Genomic DNA, 26,227 nt, shown 5'->3' with positions numbered 1-26,227 from the left:
AAACACCTTTTTGGCTCGTGAAAACAGCTTTATAGAAAAAGCCCAGAGCTAGGGCTGACTCCTGGATCCCAGGGTGGGTGCTGAGAGCATGAGCAGAGCTCCATGACCCTGGACACAGGAGAAATGCATGGAGGATCCTCGGGGAAAGGAAGGCTCTGATGTGAAAAAGATTGAGATTTAGGAACACCAAGCAGTATTTCTGTGTTTTGGGCACTGTACTGCAGCCTTTCACTCCAGCCCTAGTGAAAATCAAGCTTTGGGAAGCATTTGTCACATTGTTGGGGTTTTGTCTTTGATGTTTCTGAGTGTATATGCCGTGCTGAAGAGCCCACACTCTATTTAAGTCTAGGAGCTTCCCTGCCTTTCCTTCACCACTAATTATTAATGACAGACTGTGGGCAGTATTTGTCAGTTATGTAGTTATTAAAAGCTAAAACTTAATTTATAATGTTTTATTTTCACTGTGGGCTCAAACTCCACTCAGCCTTTGGAAAGCTCCACAAACTGCAGCTGTCGCTTGAGCTGGATTCTGCCGCTACCAACGCCTTCATGCCTCTCTAATATTTAGGCCAGATCTGTGTTTTGTGCGTTTGTAATATTTCTGCTGGAAATACCACACAGGTAGGTGCAAACCCAGCCCACAGAGCACTCCAACCCACATCTCAGTGCTCTCAGAGCACGTGGGAGCTCTGTTCCTGCAGGCTCTGAGCAGTGACCATATGGAGGGTGTCCTGGTGTGCCCTGCAGGGAGGAGCAGCAGGGACACTCTGCATTACAGCCTGGTGCCTCCTGCTCCCTGACATCTGTCAGGCTGGCTGCTGGGCAAAAATCCCCGAATCCTATAAGCTGAGCTAATTCCTGCGTTTCTCTGGCACTTTTCTCACTGCTGTCCTGTCACCCTCGCTCCTGGGCAGAGGCAGGACTGATGATTCTGTGTGTCAGCACTGACACGCTGCTCTTGGAAAGCAAAAGGTACAATTTCCATTTGTGGGGCATTACTAATCACAGGAGTAGCTGAGGAAAAATCTGAAGCTTCACATGGGAAGTAAAGGATGGGATAGAGCTTTAGCAGAAGTCAGGGTCATCTCCCCATGCCCTCCTGCCAATCACCTGTATCTCACTTGAAAAGCCCAAAGTTTTTGTGCCATTTCTTTCGGAGGCCAATCCAATTGATGCTCTCCAGTCGTGCTCCGTGTGGTGTCAGCTGTGAGGATGACAGCTCTCTTTAGTGCTAAGCCAAGATCAGCAAGTAGATTTTGCTTTTCTAATGAATTTTAAATAGAAGAGGCGATGATAAAAGGCCAGTGCTCAGCACAGGGTTAGGATCACTGGATAACAGATACAAACAATCCAGTTTAATAGATGTTTAAACAATTCAGAACAAGCCAGGCTGTCAGAGACAGCAGCACAGGTTCCCCAAAGAGCTGCCAGTGAACACCTCAGTGAACATTCTGTCTGCAGGCTCACCTGCCCTTTCTGACAGGCACTTCTCCCTATCCCCTGGCACCTTCCAGTAACAAATTAATGCCACAAGGCCTGACTGGTGTGAGTGCTGCCCACCTGGCCTGGTGCAGCCTCCCAGCAGGTTTGGCTGCTCAGCCCAGCCCTGTGTGGTGGTTCTGCTCACCCAGAGGTGCCCCAGGAGCTGCAGGGGGACCTGCCAGTCCTGGGCTTCTCCAGAACTCAGTGAAGGACCTGACTGCAAACTGCAGGGAAAGTCTGAGTTCTTGTCCTCTGGATGAGCACAGGATGGAGCAAAAGGGTGTGATGAGAATGATTTGTCATTACTTGGCTCGACACATTAATGAGAAAGGCAGTAGGTTATAAACCCCACTGCAGAGATTCTGGTTCATGTGTGCTTTAAAACAGACTTTCTGTGACCTTGCACAAGTAACGTAACTTAAAGATTTGTCTTGCAGTTAATGCTGCTGTGCTGACAGGCTTAGCAAATAAAAACAAGCTGAAGTAAACACCAAAATACTTTTAAAATTATCTTGGTCCTTCTGCCTTTGCCTCCCTGCCCTGTCTACAGACTGGGAGCATTTTTCAAACTCACAGACCTGATGACAGCCATCTGCACACTCATAAAGGGCAGCACACAGACAGGTAAGCGAGGGAACCGCAGCTGGCTGAGCACACAAACCAGGGTCCCCTGTCACCCACGAGCGAAGTCAGTGCTGCTGGTAGGGCTGTCCCAGGGGCAGGAGGCTGTCGGGGGCAGTGGCCAGCAGCCTGTGCAGGGCCGGGGCACACGGGATGAATGCAGTCAATGTGGTGGAGGCGCCTGGGGACGTGGGGGAGCTGGCAGCACCCGGCTGTGGTCAGCAGGGACCGCGGCGAGCGCCCATCCTCTGAAACGCTGTTTGTGAGCGAGGCAGGAGCAGAACAGAGCCCTTGTGCACGGCGGTCGGTGCCTGTAAAGGTGCCCCGGCTGGGAGAGGCTGTCCTGCGCTCACAGAGAGCACATGGCGCGGCGTGCGCGAAGCCCGCACAGGCAGGGACACTGCGGCCCTCCGGAGAGGGGCTGGGGCAGACAGCCGGGCACAGCGAACGAGGGGCACCAGGGCGGAGATGCTCGGCCAAGGGAGTTTGTGGAGCCCCCGAGCCGGGCCAGCCCCGTCATCCCGGTGCTGCTGCCGCGGGCGCGGGGCCCGTGCGGTGCTGCCGGGCCGGTGCCGGCTCCTCCCCGGGGGCGGCCCCGGCGCAGGTGGCTGCGAGGAGCAGGAAGCTGCCCCGCTGCCGCCCGTGCCGTGCTGTGCCGTGCTGTGCCGGGCCGGGCCGAGCCGTGCCGCCCGGGGCTCGCCGCCCGCACCCGCCGTCGGGGCAGCGCGCCCGCCGCAGCCTCCCCAGCCAGGGCATTTATTTCTTGGCGTTTCCTCGCGTTGTTCTCTCCGTTTCCCGCTGTGACCGCCCGGCTCTCGCTGCCGGAGGCTCCGCCGGGTCGCGGCTCTCGGGGCAGCCCCGCTCCCGGGCCGCCATGAGCGCCGCGGGCCCCGGGCCCGGCCCCGGCCCCGACCCCGGCCCGCAGGAGGGGGGCCCGGGGCTCGGCCCCGGCCCGGCCCGGCCGGACAGCCCGCAGGAGGAGCTCGACTTCTCCATCCTCTTCGACTACGACTACGACTACAAGCCGATCGAAGGTTGGTGAGGGGCCGCCCGGGCGCGGCGGAGCCCCCGGCAGCTCCTCGGGGCCGGCCCGGCAGGCGGGGCTGGGCCGCGGCCGTCGGTGCTGCTGGGCCGGCAGGTGCCTGCACCGAGCGGCTCGGTGTGAGCCGGGCTGGGGCCGAGCGGCTCGGTGTGAGCCGGGCTGGAGCCCAGCGGCTCGGTGTGAGCCGGGCTGCAGGGTCGGGCCGGCCGGGCACATCGCCGCTGTCCCCATGCCGTGCAGCCGGCAGGGCAGCGGAGGCGCTCGGCACAGCCCGGCCGGGCTCTCGCTGCCCCCGCACCGTGCCCAAGCAGCTCCCGGGCAGCCGGAGCGCTGGGGCGTGCAGCCCTCGGAGCTGCTATGAGCTCTGTGCAGCCCTCGGAGCCGCTGTCAGCTCTGTGCAGCCCTCGGAGCCGCTGTCAGCCCTGTGCTGCCCTCGGAGCTGCTGCCGGCCCTGTGCTGCCCTCGGAGCTGCTGTCAGCCCTGTGGTGCCCTCGGAGCTGCTGCCGGCCCTGTGCTGCCCTCGGAGCCGCTGCCCGCTCTGTGGTGCCCTCGGAGCCGCTGCCCGCTCTGTGCTGCCCTCGGAGCCGCTGCCAGCCTTGAGCCCGACCCGCCCGCAGCCGTGGCTCCAGCTTGGGGGCAAACAGCACCAGCTTAAGTTAAAATTGAGGAAAAAAAAAAAAGGAAAGCTTTGCAGGCTGTTCTGCTTTTCTGGGCTTATGCTGTGATACTTAAAAGAGCAGCGGCAAGTGTTCCCTGACTTTCTAAATTTTAGTTCGGTCTGTTGATGGTACTAAACAGGGATACTTCCCATAAAGTATAGATTTGTGTAAACAAGACAAAGCCGGGAGGACCCAGAGGAATGATTTGTTGGGATGTTGTCTCTAAGATACATTGGTTTGGGTTCTGCTCAGTGGAGAGCTGGTGTTTCCCCGGGGCATCTCAGAGATGTTGTGTTCCTCCGAAGGAGGAGACCTTTGAGCCCTGAGTCGTGGTGTCATCAGTGAAATGGAGACTTGTTGCTGAGTTTTATTCTCTCTGTCCTTGTTTGAGTGTACAAATGTGCACCAGCATCGAAGCTTACTGGGGATGGTCCATGCCATCAGGTGGACAAAGCTGAATTTTCTTTCAAGGTTTCATGTAGATCAAAAGAAGCTACAATAAATCCACGATGGGGAAGGGTTAATGGTTTTAATGAAAATACACTGAATGTCAGTGAAAGCTTCAGATGCTGGTGTGTTCACATCTTTACAGTACACAGTGCTGCTGTTAAGCTTTTAGTGGGAAGTTCTACAGAATATAATCATACGTAGGTGGGGGTAGAAAGTTTAATCTTCAAACCACATAAATGCAGAGCAGTGTGTGCTTGTTGTAGAAGTAACTTCCTTCTTGAGCCTGCTTTCTTCACTTTTGAATGACTGGAAACCATAATTAGTAGTAATTTTGTTCCAAAGATGGAAATCATTAGCATTAAAACAAAAAAAAAGATCCCAACCATATATATGAGCATTGTAATCTGGAGAACATTCTCCCTGGCTTTGAAAAGGCAGCAGCTCCAGTCTGTAAGCAATCCAGGATACATCCGCAAGCTTTAATGTACAAAAGATTAAAGCGTGTTTACACGAGAGCAGAAAATGGTCAATTTCTGAGCAAGGGCTTTGTCCACATGCTGCTGGTAACTGATGCTCATTGTTCATGTGCAGTCCTGGCCTCATCTGAACTGCACTTGGGCAAACAGTCCTGCGCAGAGCAGGATTCAAAGTGGAACCAAAACCAAAGGAGTGGGTCCCAGCTCTTCAGTCTGCTTCCTGCATTTGGTTCCTGCCTCCCAGCCTGGGCTGCTCCACACACTGCTCATGACACATCCTGAAATAACACATCTATAAGCATGCTAAAAGCGATTTTTGAAATTTAAAAAATGCAGGAAAATGTAAATTTGTGGCTCTAGGAATGGATTGGGGTGAACATTTATTCCTGATAAACAATTTTTTGAAAGGTTGGAATTTGGCAGTATTCATCCAAAGCTGTGTTTTAAAAGTAGGACCTATATCACAACTAGTTGTCATGGGGATGCCAGAATATCCTTCCTGAAAGTGCCTGGCATTCAGTAGTGCTTGTGTGTGCCATGGACTGATATAAAAGCAACAGGGAAATGAAGGGTCAACAAAAACCCTGCAGTCAATATTGTTAATATTAGATGTTCCTCTTGAAGCCAGCCATTTCCAAAAGCAGCAGTGCTGTTGAGAGTGCTTTTTACCTTTACTTGCCAGACTTTAATTAGCAATATTCTCAGGATTTGCAAACAAGAAACATCTGCTGAACTCAGGGGCCTGTCCAGGTGAACAGGATCTGGGAGTGTGGGCAAGGCATGCACTGCTTTCAAGGGGAAGCTGTGATTTCATTTGGCCATTGAGGATGCTTTCTGTGTCCTTTGAGCACAAAAGTGTGGGATGCATTCCCTGCAGAGTTCCTGTGCAGGTGTTGGTAGTGGTATCAGCGATAGCCCAAATTTCAGCTCGTTTCTGACATGCCAGGTGAGTTAATGAGCGTTTCCAAATGAGCTCCTGCAAACAGGGCTCCCAGAGGAGCGAGTTCTGATGGCTGCTGGGTGTGCTCTTCCCTCACACCTGTTGCTGGCTGCTGAGAGACAAAATGCTGAGCTGCAGACAGTGCTGTGCTCCAGCAGCTCCCTCGGGTTTGCTGTGGGATGATCTGCTGAGAGGTAAAGCTGCCACTTCATTTTTAATGCTTGAGCTCAGCCCTTCTGGGAGCTGATGCTCTGAGGGGTGTTCTGCAAATCCAAACAAAGCCTGTGTTTAAATAAGATTCCAGATGAAACCCTGCCCTGACAGCAGGTAAGCATGCAGATGGGAAGGAGTGTTTTCTGGAGGCTCAGGCCTTGCTGTAGCTGATTAGACTCTGAGTCTGCATCTGGTGATATGGATCTACAAGGCCTGTGTGTGTAGGGAGGGGAAGCAGGGAGCATCCATAAATATTAATATGCTTGTTTGTATGTAGACAGACTCCCAGGGACATTGCCACATCTTGTAGGTGTCAAGCCCTGAATAATTTGCCTCGTTCCTTTTTTTCTTCTCCCAGATGCAAAGCTATTAAAAGGAAAAAAAAAATTGAAAGTGCATGCAGTTGGGTCCTGGGGCTGGCTCAGGAACACAGGAGGCAGTGTTCAGCGCTGCCATAAGGAAACAAATATGCACATCTACCAGAGAATTCCAGATTTCACTCAGGAAACCAGCTCTCACTTGGAGCTTCCAAGCAGTTAGTGTAAATAACAGACAGCTCAGCTTTTGAAAAATGCAAAGAAGCTCTGGGCTGGCCATTCAAATGACAATAAGCAAGTTAATTAAAAAAAGCAAATGGACTCTTTTCCTTATGCAAATAAGGGACTCCAGTTCAATCCGGGAGCTGCAGCCAGCGGATGTGAGGTCAGAGCCCAGCTCGTGCCCCTGGCCTGCACAGGGCTATCTTTAGCTTTTCCTAGAGCGTGGTTTGGATAAACCCGGCGTGGAATGCAGCTGCTGGGTGGGCCTTTATTCCCTCATTTCATGCTAATTGTCACATTTGGCTGAGTGGTGGCTTTGAAGGCGCTGCCTTGTTTCAGACCAGCGCAGGGTGGCCGTCCCCAAGGCATGTGTGCTCACCCTGCTGTGGCCCTAGCCTTGGGCAGCCTCGGGAGCCTTTCCTTTCCACCATTTAGAGATGTGCGAAAGGCAGTTTGGTAAATCAAGGGTCACGTCCTTTGGAACTGAAATCCCTTGATCTCTTTCGCCTGTGGTTCAGCTCTCCCTGGGTTCCTGAGGGCACTCCTGAGGCTCTTCCCCTGGGGAGGCTGCCTGGCTTCCCCAGGGCTGCTGGGGCTGTGTCTGCACCCTCTCTGGGCCTGGCCAGAGGAGCTCTTTGGTGGTTATTTGCAGTACAGGAGCATCCAGGGCCTGCTGTGGTGAGAGGTACAGTCATGGGTGTAAGATCTGTGGGGAAAAGGGGCAGTGAGAGCTGGCAGCTTGTGGGCAGCTTGGGTGGGATCGCAGAGGGCTTGGGCATCACACTGCTCTGGGAAGAGGAGTGAGTGACACAGGGAAGGATGTTTGCTGACAGCAGAGCTGACTGAGAGCACGAGGAGGTGCCAGTGCTGCCTGGGTGTGAGACTCGCTTTCCTTTACCCCCCTGTGACAGCAGAAGGATCCTTTGGTACTGAATCGGAAGGTGAATCAGCAGTGAAACCTCGGGCTGGGAAATGCTTGAGTGCAGGGAGGGGGGAAGTGCTGGAGCTGCCTGTGCTGAGGGCTGTCTGTGAAACACCCATCAGAACAGCAGTGGAGAGAGCAGTGCTTTGCTGGAGTATTGCAGTCTGTGTTCTGGGGTGCTATATGCAGAAATGGATGAACTCTGGATGCTGGCGCAGCCTTGGGAGCAAAGCTTATCTCTGAGTTGCTTCATTCCTTGGAAAACACCTTTGCTGGGCTGATCCATGCCGTACCTGTTCTCTGTGAGGGCTCTCCCTCCCTGGGAGCCCAGCTGGAGGGTGGCAGGGCTGTTCCTGCCATCCCAGTGTGGCGGAGGGCCAGCACTGTGAGGTTTGCTGCCCTGAGCTCCTATCCAAGCTCACCTTGGCAGCTCAGGGAGAAGCTTGAGTGGTGCTGGGGCCATCTGCCTGGAGCCACTGCTGTGTCCTGGGCTCTGTGTCCCCATGGCAGCCGCAAGGGCAGGGAGAAAGCAGCCGAGCTGCTGGCCAGCATCCTGTGCCCTCACAAAGGCAGGGCTGGACGCTGCTCACAGAAGCAGCTGCTGGTGATGCTCCTCTCCCGGGGCTGCTGGCTCTGCCCTGCCCTTTCCTCGAGCAGATTCCTGACCTCAGCCGAGCTGGCCGGAGCGGAGCAGCCAGTCCCCTGCCGCTGAAGCAACAGGCGGCATTCCTGCTGATTTCCATGGAAGGGCGTTTATTTGTGGGAGCAGCCGTCGCTGTTTCAGCGCGGTGCCCGCATCCCTGCGCGGTGAGGTCAGAGCCGCTGCAGCATCCCCGGCGTTGCCGCGGGGACAGAGCCGTGGGCAGAGCAGCGGGACAGTGCCGGCATTGTACAGCCCCAGCCCAGCCCGTGAGTCAGGCCCGGCCTCTCCCGGCACGGCACGGCACGGCCCGGGCAGGGTGTGTGCCCCGCCGTGCCCACGGGCAGCGCTGACAGCTTGCCGTGCGGGCACAGTCAATAAACATCGCTGCTGCTGGAGCTGGGGGTGCTTGCTGGGCTGTGTCCCGCTGCCAGGGCAGGCTGCGGCTTGCTCCGTGTGTGTGTGTGTGTGTGAGCGTTGTTATTCACACCTGCAACGTGGGGCAGTGCCAGGCTGAAAGTGCTCTTTGGAACGCGCTGTTTCAGGGGGAAGCCGGGAAAACGTGGGCTGTCTGAAGCCCGGGTTTTGATGGGCTGTCACTGTGAGTAAGGGGTGTGTTCTTTATTCAGCAAACTTTTAAAATTACACATGCACATACAATACATTTGCGTTTCCCATAGCCAACATGAGCCTCCCCCAGCTGACTTTGCTGCTGGCTGTGTTGAGTTTTGGTTCTGTACCTGTTGTACCTGGCGCAGCTAATTCAGTTTAAGGTGTGGGGAGCAGCTTTAGCTGTGGGTGTGCTGCACAGGGAGCTGACAGGCTCACCTGCTCCTTGAGGTGAAGCTGCTCAGCCTGGAGAGGTTTCTGCTCCTGCTGGTGCACAAACCCTGCATCGAGCCTGGCGTCCAGCCTGGCCCTGCCCGGGGCTGGTTTTGCCCCTGGCATCAGCTGGAAAGGGGCTGGTTGTCCCCAGAGCATGCTTTGAGGCTGTGGGGGTGTGTTTCTCTGCTCAGCGTGCAGACATGACGAGTTCTGTTCAAAGGGAATCTCAGCAGCGATCTCGAGGCTCGATGTGTCAGACCTGAGTGATGGGGATGACACACTGCTCCTGAGTGCCAAAGCTCTGAAATCAACGGCGCTAAAAATACGTTTGGCTCGCAATTCAGTGACTCGTTGCTGTTTTCCTATCCCCAAACCAGCTGTGTGCTGGGATTAAAAGCCAGAGGGAACCTTAAGAAATGTGCAAGCTGGGCTGTCGTGTGCAGCTCCCCTCCTGTCCCAGCCATTCTGTGTGTTGGTTTGTTTGCTCCTCTTGGGGTTTCCCACTGAACACAAAGGCTCAGCAGTTCCTAAAAATGAACAGAAGCCCGCTGAAAATAAGTCAAAATCTCTCTGCATGTAGAAATTTCACTGGGAACTTCTGCTGCTTTTGCAGAAAGCACAGTCAGCTCCTGCCTGGCTTTCTGTGTGGTATTTTCTCATGGGAATTGCTGTCTAATGTCATGTAGGAGTTAGACAAAATGCTGGAGCAGTAATTTAAATATTTAAATGAAACCCTCTGCCTGTGACATGCACTGATCTGTGCCCAGAGTGAGCAGATAGGGTGAATTAATCCCAAATTGTGGAGCTGTTTTTGGTATTGCCTGCTGGAAACACTGAAATCTTTAAAAACATATACAAATCCTGGTAATGTTTTGCATGTTTTTGTGTCATGACAAATATTCTTCAGCTCCAGGGGCTGATGTCCATGGGAATGCCTGCCATGGCTCTGCTCTCTGGGATGCCATTGCACATCCTCAGGTGCTGGGACCAGGCTGGAGCTGGGCTCTGCAGTGCTGGTGGGAATTCTGTGTTCCCTGGAAGCATCCCTGTGCTCTGCAACCTGGGCAGAGTTTGCAAAATGGGAATCTCTGAAAATTGAGGGGTTTGGGTACCAGCAGAGAGGGAGCTCTACTGAACACTTGTTATTGTGTATTTTATAACCCCTGTCTGAAAATGTTCCCTGGGCTGAAATTGGAATGGGATTGCCCTTAACCACAGGGCTGGATTCTTCCTCCCTGTCTCTTCTCTAACAAATATTTGTGAATGTGTTTTCTGACTCACATGAAACCTGTCACCAAACTTGCTGTCATGATGCAGAGCCAAACAAATCATCACACAGAACTGACTTTTCAATGTAAGAGATTGAGCTCAGCTTGGGTTCGTGAAGCCTTTCCTGGCTGGGTTTGGCTGTGTAAGGAAGGTGTTTCTCCCTTCTCCAAAAGCTGTTCCTCGACATTTGGTTTTATGTAGACCTGTTTGGAAATGATTTTGTGATGTGCTGGTTTCAGTCCAGCTCCTGGTTGGCAAAATGTGACCAAGGTCACAGCACCCGGGGTGTCCTTGGCAGGAGGCTGTGGACAGAGGGGCTGACACGCTGCTCACCTGCCCAGGGGATCCCTCAGGTGAGGCTCAGGCTGGAGGTGTTTGCAGTGCTTCTGTCCATGCTGCACCTGCCCTGAGCACTTGAGCTTCCCTGGCTCTTAATCCAGTACTTCTCACAGGCATTAACTGCAGTGAAAAAGAATGAAATAATAAGCTAATATCAGATCACAACCGGTTTATAAGTATGCATTTTTTTAATCCGTGATTGCTCAGCTTCTGTAACAATATTTACAGTCTGAAAGAGACCCTTCTTTTTCCAGAAGAACCGACTCCACATAAAACCAACAGCCCACCCTCTGGAGTTACATACGCTCATGATGTCTTGGACTGTGGCCTCAAGCCATGCCCCCTGCCTTTTCCTAGCCTTGCTGCAGATCCCATGGGCAGATACGGACAGCCAGATAGCATAGGGCCAACACCTACAAACCCTGCCAGCGCTGCAGGGGCCGCTGCTCCGAGCCCTAGGATTGAAATAACTCCATATCATGAACTGATCCATTCGGGGGGGCCCTTCCGCAGCAGAGACACAGATGTTCTGTTGGCAGAACATCAGCCAAACTCAGCCACCACTAGCCCCAGGGTTACCCTGCCTGTCCCTGGCTTTGAGGGCTACAGAGAACCACTGTGTCTGAGCCCAGCTAGTAGCGGCTCCTCTGCAAGTTTCATTTCAGAGACAAATGTATCTCCTTGCACGTCTCCATGTGTTTCACCAAATAATGGTCCTAGTGATGACCTTTGTCCGCAGTTTCAAAACATCCATACTCATTATTCTCCTAGAACCTCTCCAATAATGTCACCACGAACAAGCACCACGGAGGAAGCCTGCTTGGGACGCCACTCACCATCTCCCTGTCCCAACTCAAGGTCCTCGTCGCCAGGTGCAAAGCGGAGGTTCTCTTGCACGGGGCTCTACGGCGCGCAGCTGCCCTGCTCCTCGCCCCGGCAGTCCCGGAGCCCCTCTCCGCAGCCCTCTCCCCGCCTGCCCCCGAGGGAGGACACCTCTGCAGCCACTTACACGCAGCTGGCCAGCGCTGCCCTTGCCATGGATGCTATGAGCAGCCTTCCCACGGATCCCTCCTGCGGCGTCCCCACCAAGATCTGGAAAACCAGCCCCGATCCTTCGCCCGTGGCTTCCCACAAAAACAGCATTCCGTGTCACGTCTTTCAGACTGTCGACTTCCACGGGCCTTGTGAGCAGGAGGACAGGAGAAACTCGGCCCCAGAATCCATTCTCTTGGTTCCTCCATCCTGGACGAAGCAGCTGGTGCCTGCCATACCAATCTGCAGGTATGTAATGCTTCCTGTGGGTGTCTTTTCCATGTTTTTTCATGGTTGGGTGTCCTCTGTCATGGCTGATGATGCCTAGGGAGGGTTTTCTTGGGCAGATCCTGCTGCAGGCCAGAGCTGAGCCCAGGGACAGCACTGGTTAATAGGAGCCTGGTCCATTAGGATTCTGAAAAGAAAAAGGGCTCTGAAGAAACATCACCAAAGAGGTTCATTGATAGCACAGTACACTATAAATTTCCAAATGATTTGTGTAAATAGATTGCAGACAGCCTTTGACAAAGGCTGAGCACTCTGGTGCCATCCTGCTGCTCTTAAAATTTGTAAAGTCACTTCTTAATGGAAATTTGTGATAAAAATGCTTTAAATAATGCCTGATTCTAAACAGAGCTCACTGCTCCAGGTCAGACTGAGCATTTGGTCAGCTCTGGTGACTTAGCATTGGTTGTCACTTTGTCAGTTGTCCCTTAGCCCAAATCTCAGCCCTCCGTTGTCTGGCTCTGTGGCATCTGCCAGGACCGAGGGTGCCAAGTGTGTGACTCTGCTCCCAGTCCCTGCTGGCACCCTGTCAGTGCCATCCTCCTGGCTCTGAGGTTGGCCCAGGGTGTTCCTGACCTGCTGAACATAAACTGTGGGTGCGAGAGCACAGGCTGTGACTTCCTTGGCTTGTCAGACCGGTCCTGGCAGCAGCCTGTGCTCACAGAGTGAGAGTGGCTTAAAATCCAGTGCAGGCTTTAGTTGTACCTTGCAGTGTATTCATGTCATGTCATAAACCCTTATGTATTTTCATAACAGGAAAACTAGTACCAGGTAAGAATGTTTAGCATTTTATTGATGCGCATTTTCATATTTATGGAAATCTTACAACTTGTTAATTTACACAACTGGTAGGTAGTGGCAAATGGAGTTAATATTTCACAATATGTATGCTGTGATCCAAATTGGAGACACACAGCAAAAGTTAGATAAAAGAGGGGGATCTTTTAATAAACAAAAGCTAGGTAAAGAGGGGGATCTTTTAATAAACAAAAGCTAGGTAAAAGAGGGGGGTCTTTGAAAAAAGAAGAGCTAGGTAAAAGAGGGGCTCTTTGAAAAAATGTAACTGCTACAGATATTTCTGTTTAAAGAACAGAAATATCTTACTCTCCCAGCAAGGAGATGGGCCCACAGAAGTTGCCTTCTCGGCAGAGCTTGCAGTCAGGTGTGAGCAGTCCAGCAGAAGCTCACGGGAGTTCAAGCAGACCCCTGAACGTTTCAGGTGGGGCGCTGGGAGGAAGGGGGGACCGGGCTTTGGGAAATGCGGTTCTCAGGAGTCTCCCTGTTGGTGTGTGACTGTCTCTGTGTCCCAGCCTGCCCGTGCAGTCCCTGCCTCCCCTGGAGTGGCCCCTGTGCAGCCAGTCTGGCCCCTACGAGCTGCGCATCGAGGTGCAGCCCAAGCCCCACCACCGCGCGCACTACGAGACCGAGGGCAGCCGCGGCGCCGTCAAGGCTCCCACCGGGGGCCACCCCGTGGTCCAGGTAAGGCCTGGGGGTCTCCTTCAGGAAAAGGGGGGGCAAGTTCATCTCTGAGATGCTCGCTGGGGGCTGGGCCTGAAAGAGGAGCGCCCTGTGAGCTTTTGGATGTGCTTAAAGGGTGTGAGCTGAGCCGCGGTGAAGTCCAGGACTTTGGGAAGGTTGGTTTGGATTGGCTTCTGAAAGCTCAGAAATGTGGGTGATGTATTTGCTGCTTTTTCTGGGCTGTATAAACCTCGTGTGATCCCCTGGCATGACTGTCATGAGGTGCCTGGGAAGTCACTGCTGAAGCAAGTGAGCAAAATTCAGGCTGCCATGGTGGAGAGAATGAATTCGTCCCCTTGCTGACCTGAGAGCTGAATGAGCTGAACCCTTCTTCTGTTTGGAGTGTGAACAGCTTTTCCTTCACCTTTCAAAGAGTGGTATAAAATACTGGCTGAGTAGCTGCAGCGTGGCCAAGTGGGGGCACATCAGTCATTTCCCTCATTTCCCCTGTTTTCAGCCCATGTTTCCTGAAGGAAAGCCAAAGCCAGGCTGGGGTCGGGGCTGTGCTGTGTCACTGGGAGAGTGCTGGAATGATGTGTGGAAGCTGAGCAGGTCAGCCACAGCTTCAGCCCTCACTAAACAAAGTTGGCTGCACCCCACAGATGTTCCTGACACACTCAGGGCTTGCAGGAACCAGGAAAACATTAACATTTATGTGTAATTTCAAGCATGTGATCAATACCACTAATTTCACTGGGTTGATTTGTGCTTAACTTCAAGCATATGTTCAGTATTCCCCTGCAGGCTCACCCCCTTTTAAAATCAAGCCATAAATTGTTAAATCAATGAATTTGTTTGCTTTGATGGAGCTGGACTTACATGTATGGCCTGGGTATTTGAGTAGAGGGTGCAGGGTAATAACAAACAGCAGTCCCATTTGCCATACCTCAGAAATGCAGGATTTTGGTTTGGGTCTGACAAGCTCACAGCCTCCTGTGGTGCGTTTGAAGCTGCCTAGAAGCAGGAATGATAGCAATCAGCACTTGCTCCTTTCTCAGTTTGGCTGCAACTACAGTATCACTTACCCTCCCCAGGTATTCCTATCAACAGGGTCCTTATTGCAGTGAAGGAGTTTTTGTGACATGGGCAAATAGAATTTGTTTCCTTCCTGCAATCAATATCAATCAAAGAGGCATTTAGATTTTCTGTTGAGGACAGGAACCAATATTGCTGGTTTTATCATAATTTGCCATCAAGCTTCAGGATCTAAAACTATAAATTCAAATGTCCACTTGAGTTCCCTGAGCAGATGTGCTTCTGCACAGCTGGGCCTGCATCTGGGGAAAATATGGACAGTTTCTTTCTGAAGGTTTCTTGTAAAGCTGGAAGTATTTGTTGAATTTGTGTTCACTTGAACATAACCAGGTTCATATGGATGCCAAGTAATGAGATAGTTGCACCTGTATGGTTTATGACATCTCAGACTGGGGGAGGCTAGTAAAATCCAGAGTTTTCATGTCAGAAGTTATTTGGCTTCAGGGGATCTTTTCTTTTCCCCCTCTCTTTCCTTCCTCTCTGTGAAGTTTAACTTTTGTCTTCTTGTTAGATGTAAACAGTATTTTTCTAAAATACAATCCCTTTTGAAACAAATCTGATTTTAAAAAAGCCTTCAATTAACCCTCCACGTGACTAATTACCCAGCTGAACCTGCTGGCAGAAGGGATATTGGCTGGTTTTTGCAGCACGGTGCTGCCCTGCAATATTTACTTTTTGGAAAATGCATTTTGCATGCAGATTTCTTCTTTTGGGTGCTCTGAAGCTGCAGACCAGCAGATCTCATATCCTCCAAGCCTTATCTTGTGGTTTATCTTTCTGATGCTGCTTCCTCTTCTTCACGTGTCACGGCTCGAGTTTGCGCTCCAGGCTCTGCCCTCCAAGCATGGCAGGAGAAGGGCTGGTGGTCAGAGCCTCAGGGCAGCTGGACACGGGGAGGGGGCATTGGCTGTGCCAGGAGCAGGGGGAGAAGCCCTGCAGGCCATGGAATGCTCACATGTCTCATTTCAGGCTGTGGAGAGTCCCGTGGAGGAGCACAGGCTCCCAGCTCAGGTGTTTGAGTCGCTCCTGGGAGGAGTTTACAGCCCGTGTTAACTGCAGGGAAGCTCAGGTTTTAGGGGTGTGAGTATCCCCAGGGTGTTAAGGTGCTGAGAATAGCCAGGAGATGCTTTGTAGCCAGGACAAAGCTGAAGTTTCCCTGCTCCTTCCATCCTGCAGGTCCCCCTGGTCACTGAGACCACAGAGGAGGGGGAGGCACGTTTGGTTCCCAGCTCTTTTCCCCAAAGCTGCTTATTTGTACCCAACTGCTCCAGTCAGGGCTGTGCAAGAGCCTGTCCATTGGGAAAGGCAGTGGCTGCTCCTGTGCAAAGAGCTGGGATAGAGGTGGCAGAGCAAGCACACCCTGGAGTGGAATGGCACAGGTTAAATTCCCACTGTTTACCTCGGTATAACATCCAAATGCAGAGCAGGGCTGCCAAACCCCAGTGCTCAGGTGAGGGCAGGGGCAGGCACAAGGACCCCCAGCCCCTCACCCCTGTGTGCCAGGCTCCCCTTGCTTCTCTCCAAGCAGGAAAGCTGTGCAGAGAGGGGCTCCTGTTCAGCACAGCCAGCCCAACGCTCCCCTGGGTTTAACTTTAAAAATTGTGGTGGCTTTCACTGCCTCTTTTTATTTTTCTTATTAAAAAGAAGCTGGAATGGCAGAGTTGTTAGTGGAGCTCACAGGAGCTGCTTTACAATAACAAACGTATGTTCCACTTTCCTTTTATATTTGAATTTTGCCGTCTGTGTTTTCTTGTGGTTTCGCAGTCAAAGGAGACATTGTTTCTTAGCCTGGGCTTCCCATGGGGCTCTGACTTTTAACTGTATGTGACTTCCAACATTCAGCTAGTTCATTGGTGTGTTAGTGAAACCAGAGCCTTTGATGGAAACTCAAAACCAAATCACAGCTCGTGGGGTGATTCGCACTCTCACACGTGGGGCGGGCTGGAGCTGAGCTGCTGAAACCCTGTCAGCCGGGGGGGTTTGCTGCCCAGGGCACATCCCAGAGCTGGGTTTGTCCTTTCCCCACCTTCCCCAGGCCCCTGGGCAGGGCAGGGCCAGGCCAGGCTGTGCTGGAGCTGCTGGTGCTGCACAGCATCTTTGTGCCACCTCTGGCCTGCTCTGGAGCTGGGCTTGGCTCCTGCAGGGGTTTGGTGTGACAGAGCACCTGCACCCTTCACACCTGATTTACTGCAGGGCTGCAGGGCTTGTTTGCTCTGTGGGATCCTTGCAGGGGCCTCTTGAGCTTTGAGCTCTGGGGCCTGGGTTTATTTACTGCTGCAGGGATTGATGTGCAGTGGCCAAACCAGAGATTTCAGCTGCATCTGGGAAATCCTCTTCAGAACCAGTATGCCGTCAAATGTGAGGGTAGGTCAGCAGCCCCATGCTGTGCTGCAAGCATGGCTGTACTTCTGAGTGGAGGTGAATGAAAAGCTCTCACTGAAACTTCTGAGCCTGATTGAGAATACATTGCTTTTGATGGAGAGGAGTTCAGGCAGAGGTGAGGGGAAGCAGCGTGTACCAGCTGGTTTGAGGGGGATGCCTGTGCTGTGCAGGTTTTGTGGGTCACAAATACTCCTGGAAGAGGCAGAACCAAGATTTAGTTATTCTTTGCTGTAGGTTCTCACTGCAGGACTGTGCATATGGACTCAGTGTGCTGTAAAGCAAAGCTGGAATTTCAGATGTGGGCACTTCCAGCACAGAGCTCACCCCATCCAGAGCCTGCTGGAGTATCCTCAGGAGGATTCACACAGGGTGGACAGTGTAAACTCCCACCAGAGCTCTCTGCTCACGGGCTTCCCTGCCCAGCTGAGCCCCCAGCTCTCCCTTGCTCTCTCAAGACTGATGTCTGTGCAGTTGGAAGTGCCCTTGTCACCGTGGCTGCTGTCAAGCTTTGTGCCACACCAGGCTGGCACAGAGGGATGCTCCTGGGGAAGGATGAGCTGAGTGTGGCAGAGGAAGGTGAGGTTTTAGAAAAGCTCTGCTTTGCCACCCTCTGCTCTGCTCCAGCTGGGCTGGGGCTGTTCTGACAGCTGGCAAGGGTCCAGCCTTGCTAACTGGTGCCAGAGCCCCGTGCTGAGGGACTCCCCCAGTGTGATTCTGTCAAAATCATCAAATTTTCACCCTCTGGTTTCCTGGTGGCACAGTGAGTTCTGTCGTGCTGGGGAGGTTTAGCTCCTTTGTCATGAGTGTGCATGGAAGTGCTTTAATGGCACAGTTGGTTTTCTTAGCCAGCTGTGAAGATGAGAGCTCCAAACCCTCCTCCCTGTACACGGACAGATGCATTGTGCCTCTTCTTTTAAACTCATCTGAGATAGCCAAAGCATCCTGAAAACAGGAGCAGCTCTTCGCAGGGGCAGGGAAACTGGAGCCCAGAGAGGAAACAACTTGCTTACGCTGTGGTGTGAGGTCAGTCAGGAGCAAACCCTCCTGACTGCTTTCTCCAGGGGCTGCTGTCTCTGTGTCCCAGACAGAGACATTAATTATTATTATATTATCCCCATCTGAAAGCAGAAACCCCAGTAAGACACTGGGAGTCTGGTTGTCATTTACTGTAAGGAACAGCAGAGCAAGTGAGATTCAACCCTTGGAATTTTGACTAAACTGTCACCAAAATAAGAAACACTTAAAAAACTGAGTATCAAAAAATTATAATTTAGCAGAATCAGATGTTCAAAGGATTGTCTGCAGAGGGTTTTTTAGACAGCTTTGGTAGGGAGCAAAAGAAACTAAGGCAAAGATTTCCTTCTGGTTTGCGTTCTTTTGCAGTGTCCCAAGTACATTAAATTGAACAAAACCATGTGAGAAGATTGGGCTTTGTTGCTCAATGTCAGCCCTAAGTGAAGCAGGCAGAGGAGCTGCTACATGATACAGTGGCTGGACGAGGTCTTTGTTGAATTCCTGACAGTTATTGATATGCCACTCTCCCTGAGACAATGCAGTGACATTTTCCATCTCGCTACGAGCATTGTTGAGCAAAGACCTCCGCAAGAAAATCCTTGTGGTCAGCGGGTATTAAAGATGGGGATTAACGACCCAAATCCGAGGCTGGAGCTGTTTGCAGCAGGCAGGGGGGACAGGAACGGGGCAGTTGGCCCGGAGCATCATCTCGGAGGGTCTGAAGGGCTCGGGGGCAGCCCTGGGGCCGGCTGGCGGTGCCGGAGCGGAGCAGGGCAGGCAGGGGGACCAGAGCATCATCTCGGAGGGTCTGAAGGGCTCGGGAGGAGCCCTGGGGCTGGTGCAGGGCCGGAGGGAGCAGGGCAGGCAGGGGGACCAGAGCACCATCTCGGAGGGTCTGAAGGGCTCGGGGGCAGCCCTGGGGCCGGCTGGCGGTGCCGGAGGGAGCAGGGCAGGCAGCCGGGACCCCGCAGCCCCGCTGGCCGGGCAGCCCCGCTCATGTCGGGCACGGCAGCAGGAAGGGAGCCCCGGAGGAAGCGATTTCTCACGGCTTTGTGCTCGCTGCTCGCCCGGCTCTGGGATGAGTGTGAATCACCGAGCTGGCCACACACATGCACATCCCCAGTGACTTCCAGGGGACTCAGCCGGGGATCCACGGTCACGGACCAAACCCGGCTTACCCTGAGCTCAGAGACCGGCGAGCCGAGCGCTTTCGAGCAGATAAAAGCCCCAACCCTAGAGAATCCATTCCCCACGTTTATACTTTGCTCCTGGCCACGGCTTGCCTTGTCTAGACAGGAAAGTGCTTTAAAGATGCAGCTTTGTCCATCCCAGGGAGAAAGACCGACAGGCAGAGCTCTGCTGGGGTGAAAGGGAAATACATGACTCCCTTGTACTCTCTAGAGCAGTCAGGCTCACACAGCTCTTACTGGGGCACTTCAAGCACACAGTACCAGCTGCAGATGCTGCTGCTTTCAGCGTGCAAAGCCAGCTCTGCACGGAGCATTTTGATGTGCAGCAGCCAAACCAGAAATCCCCGAGAAAATTTGGCTCTGCAGCCCAGCAGTGAAAAGGCAAAGCGTGCAATGCTGCAGGGAACTGAGGTGCTGCAGCTGCTGAGCGGTGCCTGCAGTGCCAGTTTGGGGTGCTGGCAGGACAGGGTCAGCATTCCCTGGCAGCATCCCCTGCAGCAGGACAGGCTGTGGTCACCATCCCCTGCAGCAGGGCGCAAGGCACCACAGGTTTCTCGCTGAGCTTTGGCTGCTCACCCTCTGCAGGACCTGGGAAATCACTGCCCCTCTCTGGCCTGGCTTCTGGGTAAGAATAAAAAAAGTTATTTATTTTCTATGAACCTCTCTTCTTCCCGCTAATAATGTAAATCTATATAAATTATAATAATATTTAAATTCAAGAAAGCATATCCTAGATTGAAAGATCTAAATTTCAAAATTGCACTGATTTCCCCCTGTATAGGTATGTTGTTGTCTACAGGCGATCACCTACAGATTCTTTAAAGAATTTGCCTTGCTTTCTGGCTCTGCTGTGAATGTATCCTTTGATTCCAGCACAACTGAGCCGTGTTGCAGCCTTCCCCTGTGCAGAGCTCTGCTCTTTGTGCAGCCCAGCACTGACCCTGTGTTTCACATCCCCCCGGGCAGGGGCACTGCCAGTGCATGGGTGCAGGATTTGGGTCATCTCTGCACTGGGCAGGGAATGGTTTAGAAGGGAATTGACACCTCTGGGTTTAAGTTCTGTGTATTTGGAGCTGGAGTCTCAGTTTGTGAGGAGACCTGAGTTTTGGAACCGGGCAGGAGAAGCGTTTCATGTGCCTGATGTGTGCTCCCGATGGCTGCAGTGCCAGGGCCATCACAGGGTGGTGTTGGGTGTGTGGCTGAACAAACTCAGCAGCAAGGGCACATCTGCTCGTTTTTGCATACAGAATTGCACAGGTGCCATCTGCAAATGACACTCAAATCCTCCCCTTTCCCAAATTTGACTGGTATTGATCCATGGGTGGAGTGCAGAATGAGTTTGATTTCTGCAGAGGTGAGATGATGCTTTTAATCGTGCCACACATTTCCATTTTGTTTAGAAACCCAATCATAGCAGCAAACCAAACAAGAAAAGTCTCCTTGTTTTTGGAATGATGTTATTTGTTTATCTGCCAAAGTGCTTTGCATTTCCTCAGGTCACAGACCAGCCTATGTCTGGCTGTGTTAATATTGTAGGAGTTAGGCAAAAGCAAAGTTTAAGAAAAATCTTTCAACTGAAAGAAATAGGATCTTAAAGTCCCAAAATAGAGTATGGAAAGGTACACATCATGTCTGGCTTCTCTTTCCCCTTGTGGCAAATGTGACTCAAAGGAGTTGGGTTTTTTCCAACTCGATCTGTATACAGTTTGGGGGAGTTTTATTGTGAATAGGTCACCTTATAATGCACAAAAATATTTCCTCCCAGAGTTCTGTATTCATAAATCTTTCTTGATCCTCACTCTCTTGAAACTGAAATCCAGATTTTGTTTTCTTCATGGAAAGAGAAGTGAGAAAGAGTGAAGGCACACCTTGGTGTGGGGCTGGTGCTCCCCTGACAGGGCTTGGAGGGAGCAGTTCTGATGAGCAGAACAACTCTGAAACACAGAGATTTTAGAGCAGCTTTGTTGTTGCTAAGGGAGGAAAAAAATTAATTTCAAAGTTAGAATTTTAAAAAGTATTTTAAATCTTCACTTCTCAAAGTTTGTTTAAGGGTCAAATTTATTCCACCTTTGCTTCTTCAAAGAAAAGATCAGTGCTTTGGTTAAATATTAAAGCAACTGCCTGGTGTAGTGGAGGTGAGTGTTTATTGACAGTGACAATCCTCAGCAGTTCAGTTTTAAGAAGAGCTATATCTCTGCAGCATGGCTCTGATGGGTTCTGTCATTCTAGCTCACAGAATTTTCTCTACACAAAAGCAGCACAGGTGTTCTGTCCCTGTTGAGCAGGGGGAGCATCACTATTCCCTGGTGCTGGTAAAGAGAGAGCTGCTGTGACATGACCCCAACTGTGCTAAATTGGTGGTGAAGATGAGTGTAAAACTCTGATTTTCAATTTCCTGGAGTGTTTCCCTGAGCTGTTCATCTCCGTTTTTTAATTCCTTAGTCATCCTGTTGTGTTCATAGCAAGTGAAAGGTAGATGGAAATGGTTATGGTAAATGATCACCTATATTAGCCCTGAAAATGCAGTCAATTAGCTCAAGGATAAACCCTTTTAAATGGGGACACTGGACTCTTTTACATATATTTTTTCTCTTTGTATTTGATTTTATAATGCTATTCTGATTTTACAATTACATCATCCCACAGCATTGCCATAATACCATAAATTACAAAAAAAGACCAAACTGATTTAAAATCTGGTTCTGTGGAGGATCAGGAGGCCTTTTACTGTGTGTTTTATGCCCCTGGGCCAGCAGATGATACAGACAGTGCCAATGAACAGGGAATCAATTCCTCTCTTCTTTAAGTCTGTATGCATTCATACAACACACACCCACAGACATGCACATTATTGGACAACCATGAGCAGTTTTGTCTTGGGAACTCATTCTGTACATGAGCAAACACACTTAAAATGACTTTTAAAGGTGGCCAGTATGAAACCCTGTGTATGTAGCCAGTTCTGTTGCAGCTGCTACTGACTGTGCTCACTGGGGGCAGATTCTCAGATTCAGATTGTAATTTATTATCTGCTTTCCTCCCTTTCAGCCTCCCACCCAGAACTCTGGGATTTTGTTCTGCGAGGGCAGAGGGGAGAGCAAAAGCTGCTTTGCTGTCACTGTAATAACCCCTCCTGTCCAAAGGATGCTCTCCTTGTTGTAGCTGGCTCCACCAAGAATTACTCTGTCAGGCATGACAATAAACACACTCAGTGCTCAAAAACTTCTCTTCCCTCACTCCTTGTGCAGACAGGATGGCTTTTGGTGATCCAAGGGCTTTGCTGAAGGCCAGGAAAGGCTGGATTTTGAAAGCCCTGTGCTTAGGGTGAGTTTCTCTGTGGCTCCCAGTGGATCTGGGCTGTGGATCAGCAGGGGCTGTTCCTCCATCAGTGCCTGTTCCCAGCAGATCTGTCATTTGGGCCTCTGTTTCTTTTCATCTCCCATCTGCTTTATCCATTTCTGAATGTGCCCGTGGCTGCTGCTGTATTTCTCACATTCCTGGCCATGCTGTGCCTCCAGTGCCAGCCCTGGTGCTCTGAGCCCGGCTCCCTGCTCCTGCCCTGGCTCCCAGAGGCAGCTGAGGGTTTGCACAGAGCCTCCTGCCCCATTCCCCTCCTGCCCATCTCCAGAACACTGCCAGTGAGGTGTGGGATGCTCTGGGCTGTGCCTGGGCTGGGCTCTGCAGTTTGCTCTACAAAACCAGGGCCTGGTGCCTTCAATGGAGCTGTTCATGGAGCTGTCCGTGCCAGGGCAGGCTGCTCACTCAGCCCTGCCTGGGGGTCTCTGGGGCACAGCCCCTGGCTTTGCTGCCTCCAGGATGTGTGCTGGGTGAGTGGTGGCTCTGCAGAGTGTCACTTACATCTGCCACACTGGAGGAAGGCTGCCAGCACTGCATTGATGCTGCATGTGGTCCCCTTCCAGGGGGGAATTAATCCTTCTGTGCAAGGATACCTCCTGCTGACTGGTGAAAAGAAAAAAAAAGGAAAAAAACCCTGGTTTGGCCATGAATACCATTAGCTTAATCTTCCTTTTCTCTGATCTTCCAGTACTATTTGCTTTGTATGGCTTCATCAAGGTTTTGTGTGTGGACAGAGTAATTGAAAACAAATTTAGCATGTCTCAGACCATAAAGATCCCTTTCAGCTCGATCCCTGGCTATGTGGTAGATAAATGTCTGGTTCTCATTTTTGGTTATGTGAGAAATTTAGAATGGTTTGATTTGTAATTTTGAACGTTAATAAGGAAGGAGAAATTTCGTTGTCTCTTGCTCTATGGAGGCATTCTGGTTTCCTTGCAGCAAATGGTGTTTATAAAAAAAAACAACAAGAAGACAGAATAATGTGTGTCCTTGAGGCCTAGAAACCCCAGGCTCTGAGGTCAGCTAAGCCATCCTTGTGCTGTTCAGTCCCAGACCCAAAATGCCATCTCTACCTGTACAGGTGCTGTTTTAGTACAGTGCCAGAGGAATGGTTGAAGGTGAACCAACACTGGGGGAAGGACGAGTTTCCAAGAGCAGTGAATCAGTGCAGATACCTACATTTATCTGCACATGTCTGCAAACCTCCTTGGTGTCCTGAAGGCCTTGCAGGCCCAGTGTGTGACAGCAGTTTCCATGTCTTGCCAGCTGCACGGCTACATGGAGAACAAGCCCCTGGGGCTGCAGATCTTCATTGGCACGGCGGACGAGCGCATCCTGAAGCCCCACGCCTTCTACCAGGTGCATCGCATCACCGGCAAAACCGTCACCACCACCAGCTACGAGAAGATCATTGGCAACACCAAGGTGCTAGAGATCCCCCTGGAGCCCAAAAACAACATGAAAGCAACGTAAGTAGATTTCTTTTTGTTAGCAAGGTTGAGGTGCATGGAGTTGGCGCTGAAGTTCTTTCTCTTTGGAAAGGAGATTAAAAGAATAGTGATCACTTAAAAGAATAGTGATGCTCTGGAGGGACTCCCCTTTCCAGCACGTTGGGGTGGTTTGTGAGGGCAAGATCCTTTTACAAAACCAGCTACAAGCACCTGGGTTAAAGCTGTTGGGAGAGTTCCCATCCAGCAGGTGACCATGCAGGCACTTCTGCTCAGTGTTCCAGTTTCTGCAGTGACTGTGCTGTAATCACAGAATGGTTTGGGTTGGAAGGGACCTTAAAGCCCATTGAGTGCCACCCCTGCCATGGCAGGGACACCTTCCACTGTCCCAGGCTCTCCAAGCTCTGTCCAACCTGGCCTTGGACACTTCAGGGATGGGACATCCAGTGTCTCACTAATTCATCATCTCACAGTCAGAATGGGTTTGCAGTGCACTCAGGAAAAGAAGACTCAAATCTCAGGTCCTTGTGCTTCAGGGACTCTGTGAGGAACAGGGCTGGGATGCATTTTACAACATTTAATGGAATACAAAGCATCTCTTCTGAACTCGGTCAAGTGCTCTGGCCATGAGAGCTCCTCTTGTAATAGGTTAACAGAAAAGCAAGTACAGGCACATCTTGTCTGTATTACTCCTTCCAGTTTTATGGAGGCAGAGGGATGAAGCGGGCACCAGTCTGAAAACTTCAGGCTTGAATGTGTGCCAGGCATGAGAGTGATTGCTCTGCAGAGAGAAGAGCTGTATCTCCATCCTTCAGAGGAGCCTGACAAAATTGGCAGAGCAGTTATGTTTTTAAGCCCCCCTACTTCATTGCAAAATCCACATTCTTTCTTCATATTTTTTTAGAAAATATACCTCATTCCTAACAAGGAACCCTGGAATAATAAACCCCTGCACATATGCAAGGGCAAGGAACAGTGTGGGTGTAGGAAGCAGCTTGGGGCTTATACCTCCCCAAACGTGATTTTAATTCATATCAAGAGAAGAGAAATGATGTGTTTTTAGAACTGATAACAAAATGGGCTGGCAGTGCCTGTTTAATAGCAGTGCTCACTGCCTGCTCTGAGAACTATTGCTGAGTTTGACAAATAATTGTCACATTTTCCTAACACAGGCGTGTTTGCAAGGTTACACTGGACTCTGGAGAAGCCAATCTGCACTTACACCAAATTTAAGTTGCAGTGCTGATTTAAGCAATCCTAATCCTTTCATTGCTGCTCAGCCCCATCCTGCTCCCTGCACCCTTCCTTTGTGCAGGGACACAACGAATGGGAGAATGTTCCCAGGCAAGGCAAGAGCAGATATTCAATGTCCCCGGGCTTTGGAGGATGGCACAGTGACCTGGGCCAGGCTGCAGCAGTCAGGAGGAGAGAGCAGTGTGGTCCCTGCTTTGGAGCTGAATTCCACGTGCCTGGCTGGTGCAGGCAGTGTGGATTCTGTACCCAGCTGCCTGAGCCGCTGTGATTGCCCACGGGTCTGAGCTGCCCTGCACGGGCGTGGGCAGGGAAGGGATGCTGGGCAGGCCCTGGCAGCTGGGCTGATGGAGGCTCCTGCCCTGGGGAGGGCTCTGCCTGCTGCTCTCCTGTGCTTAGCACTGGGAAACAAGATTTGGGGATTTAATGCTTGGAGAGCAGCTCCGCTGTGGCCAGAGAGCGGGGAGAGGTCCAGCAGCACCTCGTTTGGGGTTTCTTCCTGGGAATGCGTGGATCCCAAGCCCCGGGGAGGGAGCAGGTCCCGGGCAGAGCAGTGAGCGGGCTCTGTGTGCGTTGCAGCATCGACTGCGCGGGGATCCTGAAGCTGCGCAACGCGGACATCGAGCTGCGCAAGGGCGAGACCGACATCGGCCGCAAGAACACGCGGGTGCGCCTGGTGTTCCGCGTGCACATCCCCGAGCCCAGCGGCAGGGTGGTGTCCCTGCAGGCGGCCTCCAACCCCATCGAGTGCTGTGAGTATCCCTGCGCTGCTCCTCTGCTGTCCTCCGGGCCGGCAATCCCCGCTCATGGCTCCCTGTGCCAGCTCTGCCTTCCCTCCCGGCACTCCCTGCCCTCGGAGAGGTTTGGGGGGCTTGTGAGGACAGCAAGCTCTGCGCTGCAAGTCTGGGGGCCTCTGCAGAGTTCATTTATCAGTGCATTGCTGCTGGCTCTCCTAGGAGCAGCATAGAGTGTACGTAGGGCCACACCTGTGCTGTCCCTGTCGGTAAACTGTGCAAGCTGTCTGTTTTCCTGGCTTTATTTTGAGTGGAGGCACAATCAGAACTCGTCCTCCACGAACTGACAGGTGGCTGGAGGTTTGAATTCACACTGGGCTGGCTCCAAGCACTGTAGCCTGTGCCAGAGGAGTGACCAGGCTCCTCTGGTCTGAGCTGTGGCAGCAGCACAGCTGGAGTGGAGGGACAGCTCTGGTTCTGAGGAGCACAGCTGGAGCGGAGGGACAGCTCTGATTCTGAGGAGCGCAGCTGGAGCGGAGGGACAGCTCTGGTTCTGAGGAGCAC

At 51.9% G+C, this 26,227-nt stretch overlaps 1 protein-coding gene across 1 annotated transcript in view; it reads left to right on the top strand.

Moving 5' to 3' along the window:
- Nucleotides 1-2,977: 2,977 nt before the first annotated feature.
- The window catches only part of NFATC2 (nuclear factor of activated T cells 2), a 46,034-nt gene continuing 22,784 nt past the window's right edge, over nucleotides 2,978-26,227 (top strand). Inside the window, exons 1-5 of the mRNA XM_058036528.1 lie at nucleotides 2,978-3,137; nucleotides 10,672-11,698; nucleotides 13,045-13,213; nucleotides 23,497-23,699; nucleotides 25,509-25,681. Of these exons, the coding sequence (XP_057892511.1) occupies nucleotides 2,978-3,137; nucleotides 10,672-11,698; nucleotides 13,045-13,213; nucleotides 23,497-23,699; nucleotides 25,509-25,681 (1,732 nt within the window). The remainder of the gene's footprint in view (nucleotides 3,138-10,671; nucleotides 11,699-13,044; nucleotides 13,214-23,496; nucleotides 23,700-25,508; nucleotides 25,682-26,227) is intronic.

The sequence above is a fragment of the Melospiza georgiana genome, chromosome 17 (genome assembly GCF_028018845.1).
Source record: "Melospiza georgiana isolate bMelGeo1 chromosome 17, bMelGeo1.pri, whole genome shotgun sequence".
In the NCBI taxonomy this organism is placed as follows: Eukaryota; Metazoa; Chordata; class Aves; order Passeriformes; family Passerellidae; genus Melospiza; species Melospiza georgiana.
The sequence above is the reverse complement of the archived record's forward strand: the minus strand, read 5'-3'. Positions and strand labels throughout refer to the sequence as shown.